The 14,948-nt window shown below is 44.4% G+C and overlaps 1 protein-coding gene across 2 annotated transcripts in view; it reads right to left on the reverse strand.

The window, feature by feature from the left end:
- Positions 1-14,948, reverse strand: part of LOC119440420 (uncharacterized) — a 243,622-nt gene that overhangs the window by 129,856 nt on the left and 98,818 nt on the right. Inside the window, exon 2 of one of the 2 annotated variants that reach the window (XM_049661651.1) lies at positions 11,916-12,240. The exons of the other annotated variant lie outside the window; for it this stretch is intronic. Within the exon in view, the coding sequence (XP_049517608.1) occupies positions 11,916-12,240 (325 nt within the window). The remainder of the gene's footprint in view (positions 1-11,915; positions 12,241-14,948) is intronic. 2 annotated transcript variants of the gene reach the window in all.

Consider the following 14,948-nt stretch of genomic DNA (forward strand, 5'->3'; position numbering starts at 1 on the left):
CCGGGTGCATGACGTGTGTCTGCACAAAGCTAGCGCCGCCTTGAGTTCATGGATTGAAAATGGAAGATCCATGCGGGGGTCACGTGGTGGCCGGGAAGCTGATGAAACGTGATAAGTTGTTGGAAGCTGTGTGCTGCCCGGATAATCTGGCACAGAAGTCTTCTGCGACCTCAATATCTGGTCGTTGTTGGAAGAGGGCCAGAGCCTTGAATGGAGACTGTTGTACGGGTGGCGTCCTGAGCCCTCGCACCGTCCTCCATAAGTGCGATAGGGGCTTGCGAGGGTCCAACGATTCACAGAAAGCAGTCCAGCGTTGTGACTCTAGCTTATCTAACCGGCGCTGGATCTTCTTTTGTAGGCGTCTAGCGGTCCGTAGATCGTCCATTGACTTCGTGCGTCGGTATCTACGTTCGGCACGTCGCCGTATAGCTCGAAGTCGCTCTAATTCTACGTCAAATTCAGTGAATTTCGAAGAGCGCATTAGAGTACGTGTACTGTCTTGCACTGTGGTTTTGATTATTTCTTCCAAATTATGTAATAAATTACCTTGACATTGGTCTTCAATAACAGCCTGGAATTTGGGCCAGTCCACTCTTCGGATGGTATCACTTGATTTCGACGACGACAGTCCTCTGATCTTGACATATGTGGGAATATGGTCACTCCCGTGCGTTTCAGTGTCCGTAAACCATCCTGTACGCCTGACGAGACTTCGTGATACGAAGGCCAAGTCAAGACAGCTGCTGTATGTGGAGCCGCGTAAAAAAGTAGGACTGCCGTCATTTAAAACCCAGAGCTCGCTGTCGGAGGCAAATGATACCAAGGCTCTGCCTTTCGCGTTGATTTTCGTACTTCCCCAGATTGTATGATGTGCGTTGAAGTCCCCGATGATAATCCATGGATCAGGCGTTGCTGACAGGATATCTCGTAATCTTTTGGAGTCAAATCTACTTGATGGTGATAGGTACGCACCAACAACAGTGACGGTAAGTCTTTTCTTCTTTACTGTTAAGCATACGTAATGGTTATCGTCATGAGGTGGCAAGTGAGGTCACGGCGAATAAACAGTCAGGAATGTGAGTGAGGTCACGGCGAATAAACACCACAAACTTGCTTTTTTCGCCATTAGTTGATGACATAAATGATTCATAGCCGGATAGCCTGATTGAGTTCGATAAGTTCGGCTCACAGATGATGATGATGGGAAAACTGTTGGTGTACACGAACCGTCGGAAATCGGCGATGCGCGATCGGAGTCCCCGGGCATTCCACTGGAAGATTGCTGCTTTTCGGACCTCCTCTCGAAAAGACAGCTGCTGGTGAGCCATGATTTACTCAAGGGCTGCCAGCACCGGACTTAGTGTGTCCAGTACTTACAGTGCACTTTTGGCTGACGTTGTGTGCATGCTGCTCAGCAACACGCGAATGGCATTCATTAAGGATCGCAGTAGCGATACCACTTGCAAATCTGTATGTCGCACCTCATCCGATGGAGCAGCTTGCTGTACTGGATGAGGCACTTGCTGCTGCGTATCAATAGGTCGTGTACTTGGAAGCGGTGGCCATTCATCTGTAGAGAGGACGTCTCGTAGTTTTCTGTCGTCCTGTGCCAGCGTTTGCTGCGCTGGGAACTGCAGGTGACTTTGTTACTTGAAGAGGTAACGCATTTTTCGAAGCTGGCGCAGTCCTACGTGAGGACCGTCGGCGGCGGCGGCGTCTACGTCGCACTGCTTCAGCGGCCTCCTTGTGGGTGGAACTGTCCCGTACCATTTGTTTGAGCACAGAACATTCCTTCCTAATCTTCGGGCAGTCTTTGGATGAAGCACTGTGAGCGCCTTGACAGTTAGGGCACTTCAAAACAGTCGCATTACAGTTTTGTTCTGAGTGTGGCTCGGCGCATCGGGGACATGTGGCTGAATTCGTGCAAACGCCCTTCACATGGCCGATCCTCTGGCAGTTATAACATTGCAGCGGTTTTGGAACGAATGGCCGAACCGGGTGGCGGAAGTGGCCAACCTTCACGTAGGAAGGAAGGCAATCACCCTTGAACGTTAATTTCACACAACGTGTCTTGCCAAGACGGCCAACGTGCACAATAACGTTGCTCTCACTTGCTGGTTTTATGAGCACTGGAAGGTCTGTGTCAGGGATCTCAATGTCAATGTCATAAATGACTCCTGCAATGATGGTACCATCCGCTGGGACAATGGATCGAACCCTTATGTTGCCCAGCTGCGTTATACGCTGCAGAGGGCTCAGCGCACTCGTGGTCATCACGTCGACGGCTAAGATGTTTTTCCGCGTGTTTATCCTCACATCCTTGATCTCGTTTGGTACAGTGTTCTCAAGAAACAAAGACAGTGCTTGCCTGTTGAGGACGCGCAGATTGTCTGTCGAATGCTCTGGCACAAACAGGACGGTATGAGGCCATCGTTGAGGTGCAGTTTTTACGGTGAACGAACTTGACACCGAAGATGCATTGACGATCCTTCGCTTGGCTTTACGGTGCAAGACAGGTTCAAAGCCGTCTTGCGATGACTCGTCAGCAGATGCGGAGTACAGTTCAGTATCCTCGCTGTCGCTAGATGTATTTCCGCGCTTCCTCGAAGCGATTCCCGTTGATGAACCGGAACCGGGCGGGGCCTCGGGAGGTTGCACAGCCATCACCGCGAGATGTGGGGCGGCAGGCCCCACAAAACCAGTGAAAAGTCCAGAAAAGCAGAGAGACGGGCAGGAACTGGGAACTTTTGTGGAACTTTTGTGGAACTGTGGGAAAATACATGTAAAAGATCTCGCCTTGCTAGGTAAGTGGTTTAACGAATGTGCAAGGAGATCAACATTTAACGAAGCCTATTAACTTTATAGTGATGCTTAGTAGATGGGAGCTTGTTGCATATGCTCAATTCAAGAATAACATTACTGATGTTCCTACAAGAAGTACGGCCGGCTAGAAAATCTTAAAAGACCTGGAACTTGCAAAAAAAAAAACTGGATTATCGTCAAGCCTAGTCACATAACATCAAGTTCATAACACCTCCCTGCCTTTCATTTATAATTTTCTCTCTCTCTCTCTCTCTCTCTCTCTCTCTCTCTCTAAGTTTTAATGCGTAATTCCATTTGTCCTGGAAAACGGGTCCTGTAAGCTTTTGTGACCGACTGTTATTTCCATGTTTTAGATACAGCTGTCCATAATTATTAAAAATAGGTGATTCAAGACGTAATGATGTTTGTTTTTGCTAGCCAAGATTGACAAGTAGGGCGGGCGGACAAGAGAAAGCTCCCAGACCGATTATTTTGTGGCGAAATTAAGCAAAATTAGCAGATCAAGTTAATTGTTTTCAATGCGAGGCTGCCAGTGCCAATTAGACATTTGTAACCAATGACGAGGTCGTTGTAAATCTGCTTTTAAAGCGGATCAAAAGGTCTCACTGAGAAAAAAATAAAGAAAAGCTGTCAAAGAGGTTACCGCGTAATAAATTGCGCGCTAAACCAAGACTGAGCGCGTCGGGAGGGCGCACAGCCAATCATTATAGTACACAACAGTGCAGAAGCCACGCCGTCAATCAAAAGCAAAGAAAAAAAAAACGTTGCACGAGTAGATGCCGCTGGCTGAAAAACAGGTCCTTGCAGTCCGCCGCCACGCGAATCCACCATCAAATTGCACCAACAACGTTTCGTTTCCTTCTTTCGGGTGACAAGCCTTACCCAAGCGCGGATCACTGGCCGAAATTGCTTGCTCCTGGTGGCGCGCAATGCGACGTCACATGCACCACGTGACGTAACTAAAGGCGTGATCACGCGCGCTCCTGACGCGCTCGGTTTCGGCGTCACACGCAAAGTAGGGCGGAACTCTTTGTGACAGCGTCAACGTAAACAAGGATGTTTGGTCCCTGTTAAAATACGATATTGTTATGAGCTTACAATTAGCTGCAAACGAACAGCTGGCGTTCCTTGAACAGCGTTTAAATAAGAACAAACAATCATTTAGAGTTCGCTATTAAAAGGCGGTAGTGTAAAAGGTGTTGACTTCGTCAAACGTCCGTCTATACGCCCGGAAATGGCCTATACAGCGGCCTTACAGAAATGTTACAGACATGCAGGATGTGTTCTTAGATGGCTGTCTAGTCGACAGCACAGGAGGGCATTAAAGACCGATCGTTACTTCTCTTTTCCTCGTTCGCTCACTCATCCGAATAATATTTATTTTTAATTATTATCTAGAGAAATATTCCATTTAGTTCATTCGTTCATTCACTCCTACATTCATTCACTTATCAGTCAGTCAGCAGCCAGTCACGTCTCGTAAGTTGTCTCGCTTACAGTGTAATAGTGCCTTACAGAAAGAGCACGCTTTACAGGAGTAGAAAAGGACGGGCAGGATGTGTTCGCAGTTGTCTATCTAGTCGACAGCGCAGTAGGACATTAAAGACCGATCGTTCCTTCTCTTTTCCTCGTTCGCTCAGTCATCCGAATAATATTTATTTTTAATTATTATCCACACAAATATTGAAGTTAGTTCATTCGTTCATTCACTCGTACATTCATTCACTCATCAGTCAGTCAGCAGCCAGTCACGTCTCCTAAGTTGTCTCGCTTACAGTGTAAAAGTGCCCACAGAAAAGGCACGCTTTACAGGAGTAGAAAAGCAACGGGCAGGTTGTGTTCGCAGTTGTCTATCTAGTCGACAGCGCAGTAGGACATTGAAGACCGATCGTTCCTTCTATTTTCCCCGTTCGCTCACTCATCCAAATAATATTGTTCGCTCAGTCATCCGAATAATAATTACTTTTAATTATTATCTAGACACATATTGAAGTTAGTTCATTCGTTCATTCACTCGTACATTCATTCACTCATCAGTCAGTCAGCAGCCAGTCACGTCTCGTAAGTTGTCTCGCTTACAGTATAAAAGTGCCTTACAGAAAGAGCATGCTTTACAGGAGTAGAAAAAGCAACGGGCAGGATGTGTTCACAGTTGGCTATCTTATCGACAGCGCAGTAGGGCATTAAAGACCGATCGTTCCTTCTATTTTCCTCGTTCGCTCGGTCATCAGAATAATATTTATTTTTAATTATTATCTAGACAAATATTCAAGTTAGTTCATTTGTTCATTCACTCGTACAATCATTCACTCAACAGTCAGTCAGCAGCCAGTCACGTCTCGTAAGTTGTCTCGCTTACAGTATAAAAGTGCCTTACAGAAAGAGCACGCTTTACAGGAGTAGAAAAAGCAACGGGCAGGATGTTTTCGCAGTTGGCTATCTATTCGACAGCGCAGTAGGACATTGAAGACCGATCGTTCCTTCTATTTTCCCCGTTCGCTCACTCATCCAAATAATATTGTTAGCTCAGTTATCCGAATAATAATTACTTTTAATTATTATCTAGACACATATTGAAGTTAGTTCATTCGTTCATTCACTCGTACATTCATTCACTCATCAGTCAGTCAGCAGCCAGTCACGTCTCGTAAGTTGTCTCGCTTACAGTATAAAAGTGCCTTACAGTAAGAGCACGCTTTACAGGAGCACAAAAGCAACGGGCAGGATGTGTTCGCAGTTGGCTATCTAGTCGACAGCGCAGGAGGGCATTAAAGACCAATCGTTCCTTCTCTTTTCCTCGTTCGCTCAGTCATTCGAATAATATTCACTTTTAATTATTATATAGACAAATATTGAAGTCTGTTCATTCGTTCATTCACTCGTACATTCATTCACTCATCAGTCAGTCAGCAGCCAGTCACGCCTCGAAAGTTGTCTCGCTTACAGTATAAAAGTGCCTTACAGAAAGAGCACGCTTTACAGGAGTAGAAAAAGCAACGGGCAGGATGTGTTCGCAGTTGGCTATCTAGTCGACAGCGCAGGAGGGCATTAAAGACCGATCGTTCCTTCTCTTTTCCTCGTTCGCTCAGTCATCCGAATAATATTTACTTTTAATTATTATCTAGACAAATATTGAAGTTAGTTCATTCGTTCATTCACTCCTACATTCATTCACTCATCAGTCCGTCAGCAGCCAGTCACGCCTCGAAAGTTGTCTCGCTTACAGTATAAAAGTGCCTTACAGAAAGAGCACGCTTTACAGGAGTAGAAAAAGCAACGGGCAGGACCTGTTCGCAGTTGGCTATCTATTCGACAGCGCAGTAGGACATTGAAGACCGATCGTTCCTTCTATTTTCCCCGTTCGCTCACTCATCCAAATAATATTGTTCGCTCAGTCATCCGAATAATAATTACTTTTACTTATTATCTAGACAAATATTGAAGTTAGTTCATTCGTTCATTGACTCGTACATTCATTCACTCATCAGTCAGTCAGCAGCCAGTCACGTCTCGTAAGTTGTCTCGCTTACAGTATAAAAGTGCCTTACAGAAAGAGCACGCTTTACAGGAGTAGAAAAAGCAACGGGCAGGACCTGTTCGCAGTTGGCTATCTATTCGACAGCGCAGTAGGGCATTAAAGACCGATCGTTCCTTCTATTTTCCTCGTTCGCTCACTCATCCAAATAATATTGTTCGCTCAGTCATCCGAATAATATTTACTTTTAATTATTATCTAGACAAATATTGAAGTTAGTTCATTCGTTCATTCACTCACATTCATTCACTCATCAGGCAGTCAGCAGCCAGTCACGCCTCAAAAGTTGTCTCGCTTACAGTATAAAAGTGCCTTACAGAAAGAGCACGCTTTACAGGAGTAGAAAAAGCAACGGGCAGGATGTTTGCGCAGTTGGCTATCTAGTCGACAGCGCAGTAGGGCATTAAAGACCGATCGTTCCTTCTATTTTCCTCGTTCGCTCAGTCATCAGAATAATATTTATTTTTAATTATTATCTAGACAAATATTCAAGTTAGTTCATTCGTTCATTCACTCGTACAATCATTCACTCATCAGTCCGTCAGCAGCCAGTCACGCCTCGTACGTTGTCTCGCTTACAGTATAAAAGTGCCTTAAAGAAAGAGCACGCTTTACAGGAGTAGAAATAGCAACGGGCAGGATGTGTTCGCAGTTGGCTATCTAGTCGACAGCGCAGTAGGGCATTAAAGACCGATCGTTCCTTCTACTTTCCTCGTTCGCTCGGTCATCAGAATAATATTTATTTTTAATTATTATCTAGACAAATATTCAAGTTAGTTCATTCGTTCATTCACTCGTACAATCATTCACTCATCAGTCAGTCAGCAGCCAGTCACGTCTCGTAAGTTGTCTCGCTTACAGTATCAAAGTGCCTTACAGTAAGAGCACGCTTTACAGGAGTAGAAAAGCAACGGGCAGGATGTGTTCACAGTTGGCTATCTAGTCGACAGCGCAGTAGGACATTGAAGACCGATCGTTCCTTCTATTTTCCTCGTTCGCTCGGTCATCAGAATAACATTTACTTTTAATTATAATGTAGACAAATATTGAAGTTAGTTCATTCGTTCATTCACTAGTACATTCATTCACTCATTAGTCCGTCAGCAGCCAGTCACGCCTCGAAAGTTGTCTCGCTTACAGTATAAAAGTGCCTTACAGAAAGAGCATGCTTTACAGGAGTAGAAAAAGCAACGGGCAGGATGTGTTCACAGTTGGCTATCTAGTCGACAGCGCAGTAGGGCATTAAAGACCGATCGTTCCTTCTCTTTTCCTCGTTCGCTCAGTCATTCGAATAATATTTACTTTTAATTATTATCTAGACAAATATTCAAGTTAGTTCATTCGTTCATTCACTCGTACAATCATTCACTCATCAGTCAGTCAGCAGCCAGTCACGTCTCGAAAGTTGTCTCGCTTACAGTATAAAAGTGCCTTACAGAAAGAGCACGCTTTACAGGAGTAGAAAAAGCAACGGGCAGGATGTGTTCACAGTTGGCTATCTAGTCGACAGCGCAGTAGGGCATTAAAGACCGATCGTTCCTTCTCTTTTCCTCGTTCGCTCAGTCATTCGAATAATATTTACTTTTAATTATTATCTAGACAAATATTGAAGTCTGTTCATTCGTTCATTCACTCGTACATTCATTCACTCATCAGTCAGTCAGCAGCCAGTCACGCCTCGAAAGTTGTCTCGCTTACAGTATAAAAGTGCCTTACAGAAAGAGCACGCTTTACAGGAGTAGAAAAAGCAACGGGCAGGATGTGTTCGCAGTTGGCTATCTAGTCGACAGCGCAGTAGGGCATTAAAGACCGATCATTCCTTCTCTTTTCCTCGTTCGCTCATCATTCGAATAATATTTACTTTTAATTATTATCTAGACAAATATTGAAGTCTGTTCATTCATTCATTCACTCGTACATTCATTCACTCATCAGTCAGTCAGCAGCCAGTCACGCCTCGAAAGTTGTCTCGCTTACAGTATAAAAGTGCCTTACAGAAAGAGCACGCTTTACAGGAGTAGAAAAAGCAACGGGCAGGATGTGTTCACAGTTGGCTATATAGTCCACAGCGCAGTAGGACATTGAAAACCGATCGTTCCTTCTCTTTTCCTCGTTCGCTCAGTCATCAGAATAATATTTATTTTTAATTATTATCTAGACAAATATTGAAGTCTGTTCATTCATTCATTCACTCGTACATTCATTCACTCATCAGTCAGTCAGCAGCCAGTCACGCCTCGAAAGTTGTCTCGCTTACAGTATAAAAGTGCCTTACAGTAAGAGCACGCTTTACAGGAGCACAAAAGCAACGGGCAGGATGTGTTCGCAGTTGGCTATCTAGTCGACAGCGCAGTAGGGCATTAAAGACCGGTCGCTCCTTCTCTTTTCCTCGTTCGCTCAGTCATTCGAATAATATTTACTTTTAATTATTATCTAGACAAATATTGAAGTCTGTTCATTCGTTCATTCACTCGTACATTCATTCACTCATCAGTCAGTCAGCAGCCAGTCACGTCTCGTAAGTTGTCTCGCTTACAGTATAAAAGTGCCTTACAGAAAGAGCACGCTTTACAGGAGTAGAAAAAGCAACGGGCAGGATGTGTTCGCAGTTCGCTATCAAGTCGACAGCGCAGTAGGACATTGAAAACCGATCGTTCCTTCTCTTTTCCTCGTTCGCTCAGTCATCAGAATAATATTTATTTTTAATTATTATCTAGACAAATATTCAAGTTAGTTCATTCGTTCATTCACTCGTACAATCATTCACTCATCAGTCAGTCAGCAGCCAGTCACGTCTCGTACGTTGTCTCGCTTACAGTATAAAAGTGCCTTACAGAAAGAGCACGCTTTACAGAGTAGAAAAAGCAACGGGCAGGACCTGTTCGCAGTTGGCTATCTATTCGACAGCGCAGTAGGACATTGAAGACCGATCGTTCCTTCTATTTTCCCCGTTCGCTCACTCATCCAAATAATATTGTTCGCTCATTCATCCGAATAATAATTACTTTTAATTATTATCTAGACAAATATTGAAGTTAGTTCATTCGTTCATTCACTCACATTCATTCACTCATCAGTCAGTCAGCAGCCAGTCACGTCTCGTAAGTTGTCTCGCTTACAGTATAAAAGTGCCTTACAGAAAGAGCACGCTTTACAGGAGTAGAAAAAGCAACGGGCAGGATGTGTTCGCAGTTCGCTATCTAGTCGACAGCGCCGTAGGGCATTAAAGACCGATCGTTCCTTCTATTTTCCTCGTTCGCTCACTCATCCAAATAATATTGTTCGCTCAGTCATCCGAATAATATTTACTTTTAATTATTATCTAGACAAATATTGAAGTTAGTTCAATCGTTCAGTCACTCGTACATTCATTCACTCATCAGTCAGTCAGCCGCCAGTCACGTCTCGTAAGTTGTCTCGCTTACAGTATAAAAGTGCATTACAGAAAGAGCACGCTTTACAGGAGTAGAAAAGCAACCGGCAGGATGTGTTCGCAGTTGGCTATCTAGTCGACAGCGCAGGAGGGCATTAAAGACCGATCGTTCCTTCTATTTTCCTCGTTCGCTCGGTCATCAGAATAATATTTATTTTTAATTATTATCTAGACAAATATTCAAGTTAGTTGATTCGTTCATTCGTTCATTCACTCGTACAATCATTCACTCATCAGTCAGTCAGCAGCCAGTCACGTCTCGTAAGTTGTCTCGCTTACAGTATAAAAGTGCCTTACAGAAAGAGCACGCTTTACAGGAGTAGAAAAAGCAACGGGCAGGATGTGTTCACAGTTGGCAATCTAGTCGACAGCGCAGGAGGGCATTAAAGACCGTTCGTTCCTCCTCTTTTCCTCGTTCGCTCAGTCATCCGAATAATATTTACTTTTAATTATTATCTAGACAAATATCGAAGTTAGTTCATTCGTTCATTCACTCGTACATTCATTCACTCATCAGTCAGTCAGCAGCCAGTCACGCCTCGAAAGTTGTCTCGCTTACAGTATAAAAGTGCCTTACAGAAAGAGCACGCTTTACAGGAGTAGAAAAAGCAACGGGCCGGATGTGTTCACAGTTGGCAATCTAGTCGACAGCGCAGGAGGGCATTAAAGACCGTTCGTTCCTCCTCTTTTCCTCGTTCGCTCAGTCATCCGAATAATATTTACTTTTAATTATTATCTAGACAAATATCGAAGTTAGTTCATTCGTTCATTCACTCGTACATTCATTCACTCATCAGTCAGTCAGCAGCCAGTCACGCCTCGAAAGTTGTCTCGCTTACAGTATAAAAGTGCCTTACAGAAAGAGCGCGCTTTACAGGAGTAGAAAAAGCAACGGGCAGGATGTGTTCGCAGTTGGCTATCTAGTCGACAGCGTAGCAGGGTGCCTCTAGTTCCCATCTTCTATAACGTTTTCCATCCTCCGCTCACCCACTAAATAAATAAATGAATAAATAAATAAATAAATAAATAAATAAATAAATAAATAAATAAATAAATAAATTGTTCATTGGTATTTCGCTCATTCATTGAAAAGTCAGTCAGCCAGTAACAGCAACACCCTTTACAGGAGTAAAAAAAAAGCAGCCATGGATAGGATGTGCTCATATTTGGCCGTTAATAGACTGCCTAGGATAGCATGATGCCGTGCTCTCCTAGGATGGTTATACGTATGACTCACAAACTGCGAGTTTGCGTCTCTTGTTCTGACTCGCTTTGCGCCACGTCATATTCTTCACCCTTCTTGCGCAGCGCTTCTGAATGATTGCGCACTGAGCGACAAAATTATATTTAATGCGGTTCTTAAGTTTTCCCGAAGGCGGTGCTCGAGGGGAACAATTACAGGCAAGTGTCGGAAGGGTAGATCCGGCTGCAGCCAGCAACATCCTCGTTCACCCCTTCTTCCTATAAAGGGGTACAAAAGCACGCTCCTCCTGTGCCTCTTACCCTCCTGCTTTGTCACCCTTTCCCCTTTCACTTTTCTTTCCATCAGTCATTCATTACTCAGTCAGTCAAGCATATATTCCGCTGATCACCTGACCCTAAAGTTATTTGCAGTTTTGCTGTCCCCCCCCCACATATATATATATATATATATATATATATATATATATTATTTCTCTACTACACATTGTAATGTTGTTCGCTCTTAAACAGGCATGGTTGAAAGATATGGTCTTCCAGTCAAGCGCAATGCAGTTTGGCAGGCCTGCTTGTTGTAGCCTGTATTTCTTGTCCAATAATAAATTAACATTGTTATAGCTATTGATTCAACGAGAAGAAAAGAAAACGGACTCAACTGGTAGGTAACCAAGCTGTCCAGAAGGCGACTTACGCGTGAAAAGACAGCGCGTCGACCGCGTGCACCCTTAGAAGTGAATAAGGGTGTAAATCGGTCCGTAACTCGCACCCTTACACACGAAGGTGGTGTAAGGGTGTGAGATATAGACAGTTTTACACCCTTACTCACTCATGAGGGTGTAAATCATTTTACGGCGCGCATTTCGAATCTCAGCGGGCCGCGGCGTGCTTGGGCTGAAAGGAGTGCAAAAGGGGGCGTCCACTGACCGATGCATATGAATACTGGCTCCCCCGCGTACTGCTCCCTGGCAGCCGGGTGGAAGTAAGGGCACTGCTCCTCGACGCGGTGGCAGAACTCGCGGCACGGCTTCATCGGCGACGGTGCAGGCGGCGGCGGCGGCGGCGGGACGAGGCTCCCTTCCGCCGCCGCCGCCGCCGCTGCCGTCCCCGTCGGCGGCGGGGCCGGTGCCGCAGTTGCCGCTGCTGCTTGTGCTGGCGACCCGCCGTCGGCGGTCTTCCGGCGACCGGCATCGGCCGCCGCGGGACCGTACACGGGCACCAGCATGGCGCAAGTCCATTCGCGGTACACCACCTGCAAACACAAGCAAGCAGTGTGTGAAGCACGGCAGCTTGTGCTGCACTGGCTACTAAATATAGAGACAGGAGAGAAAGAGGAAAGGAAGGAGAAAGACAGGGAGGTTAATCGGAAAGAAAAATCCGGTTTGCTACCCTACAATGGTGGACGGGAGGGACAGAAAGTTAAGAAGAAGGTAAAGAGAGAAACAGAGAGCACAGACACGCGATCACAGCCGGTCACAATCACCGCACGCTATTAGAGCACATGATTAGGCGCAGCACAGTGAAACCAATTTAAGTGACAGCAGTTTCTGCAGGTCTGTTATCTTTAAAATCTGCAGCAGTGCCTTAGTCGCCCTCTGCTGCGATGACTTATGAGGTCGCGGCTATATACCTTCAAGCATTCTATCTGAAAATGTCGGCAGACATTTTTTGTTTTTCGTACTGCCAATTCTTGCCCTTCACCCCACAGGAGGCCTGCGCCACTTGTCTTGAAACAACTTCAGCAACACCAGGCACAATAACAACAAAGACGACGATGACATATTTCCCACCACATTATTGGAGACGAGGTTAATGAGGCTAAAGATTGCGATCCATTCACACAAAACGTGCGGTAATTTAAGAGGAGGCACTTCCTTGCAAAACATCCAAGAAGTTAGCAGAAAGAAACTAAAGGTTTTTTTGTACAGCGGCTGAACGGCCTTGCGATTGCAAGTGCACGTTCCTCGTGGGCGTGGTGCTGATGACGGGCTCTTGCTCATCAATGACCTCTTCAACTGCACCTTGGGGACCTTGTGGTGGCAAGACGCAGATGTTACACGCTTTGGTCCAGCCTCTGCGTTTGTTACGGTGCGGTATTCTTTCACCATCTAGCATGCAATCGCGAAATGAGGACTCTCACCTCCTAGACTTCACTGACTCGCTGAAGCGTCTTTTCGTGCCTTTGTTTTTATTTACGGTGTTATTCTTCTTGCGCTGATAGACTCATGACACTCGGGAGACTTCAGGCGAGATGACAGGAACCAATCGAAACACAAAGCACGTCTTACTTTCGAAAGTGTTTTTCCGTGTGAGAACACATCTCGGAGGCACATATATTATACGTAAGAGGCTTCACAAACTAGTCAAAACAGTAGGCCTAAGAAAAAAAATTGCCTAATAATAAATTTATGTTGCATTTAACTTATTTTGATGGTTGGAACTAAATCTCACTTTGACCATGCTAGACCTGGCTGTGGTCACGTTTGAAGTTGTCCTTGCTTTCAGCTTGTATCCAATTTCACCCCCACCCCTTCAATTTTAGTTTCAGTTTATTTCAGTTTCACCTTCCTTTTTTGATGAGAAAGCGCCAACTGGCCCATTGAGCGAAAAAGCTAGCGTCTGTCGTCTGTAGCCGCGAAACTGCACCTAAACTCGAATTGCCATTGACTGTGACGCCACGTGACAAGCGCGCCTCGACGCCAAGGCCTGTAAAACCTGGAAGAAGCTAGGTCGATCACCAGCTCCGCTGTTTACTCCAGCCTTGCACCACAAGTGCAAGCTGCCCATATTTTTTGTTGGTACAAGTATTCATTTCATACTAATTTGGAACACAAATAAATATGCGACAAAGGAGAAAGAACCCAAGGAAAACCAGGGACTAAAGGTGCTTGTCTGCACCTTACTAGGTCCCTGTCCTCAATAATTTGTACACTCGAGCAACAGTAACATAATACCATCGTGTCACAAAGTTAAAAAAAGTCAATGAGGAACATATAAATTTTGATTCGTTGTAGAAAAGTCACCTAAAAATCAATAAACGAAGAATCAGAAAATGCTTTGCGGAAGCAGCATTCTCCCACAGTCAAAACGATCATCCTATTTTCGCTTGCCTGCTTTTTCCTCAAATAATTGCGCTCACGCACTACGGGCTTAAGGAGAACAACCTAGCGGTTGTAGGGCTCTTGGTTTGGGTGGGTGTTGTCCTAAAATAATTTATGATAGTAGAAATTTGAAAAAAAAACACCAATATACTTAATGTATATTTTAAACAATAATAATCAATTGTTTTGTATTAGAGAAGGAAAAGTGTTGTTTAAATAAATAAGCTGTGACTCTTTCTTCTTTTTTATGCATGAAACTTCCTTTCTGTATGGCATAGTTATGTGTTATGTGGAATTCTAAATAGCGTAAAATGCAGACCACTGTTACAAGAAAACACTCTAACATGCGGCTCTCACTCTGCTGGTGCTGTAGCTAAACGTTCCTCCTGAAGCTAAGTCAGTTTATTTAGTTTAAATGTACAGCTTTACAAAACCTTCTGTTCGCAGCTGTTTGGCCAAAGGCTTACGCTTTCTTTTTTCTAGGAGTCCAACATTTTTTTTCTATTTGAATATATTTGATTCAGACATATTTCTTGCAAAAATGTTTATTTTCGATGTTTGGTTGTGTTATAATAGTGAGATTACCTTCTGATCAATGTGTTAGGTTTTGTGAAGTTGTGTAAAACGGTCACATTTTCTGTTTCCCTCATTCAGTAGGACAACGTCCAAGCACCGCGCCTGTCCAACGTGTCGGCAGCGTGGCGTTTGATATTACCTTTAAGCATAACGTTCCCTGGAATAATTATTGAAGATGAGTGTCTGACTATTGATGTTGATTACTTTTCAATGATGCTTTAACTTCTTCCACATCGGATGTCACTCTCATATGCTATTACCTTTAACAGTGGACCGCTCTCTA

This window comes from Dermacentor silvarum, chromosome 2 (genome assembly GCF_013339745.2).
Source record: "Dermacentor silvarum isolate Dsil-2018 chromosome 2, BIME_Dsil_1.4, whole genome shotgun sequence".
Taxonomy (NCBI): Eukaryota; Metazoa; Arthropoda; class Arachnida; order Ixodida; family Ixodidae; genus Dermacentor; species Dermacentor silvarum.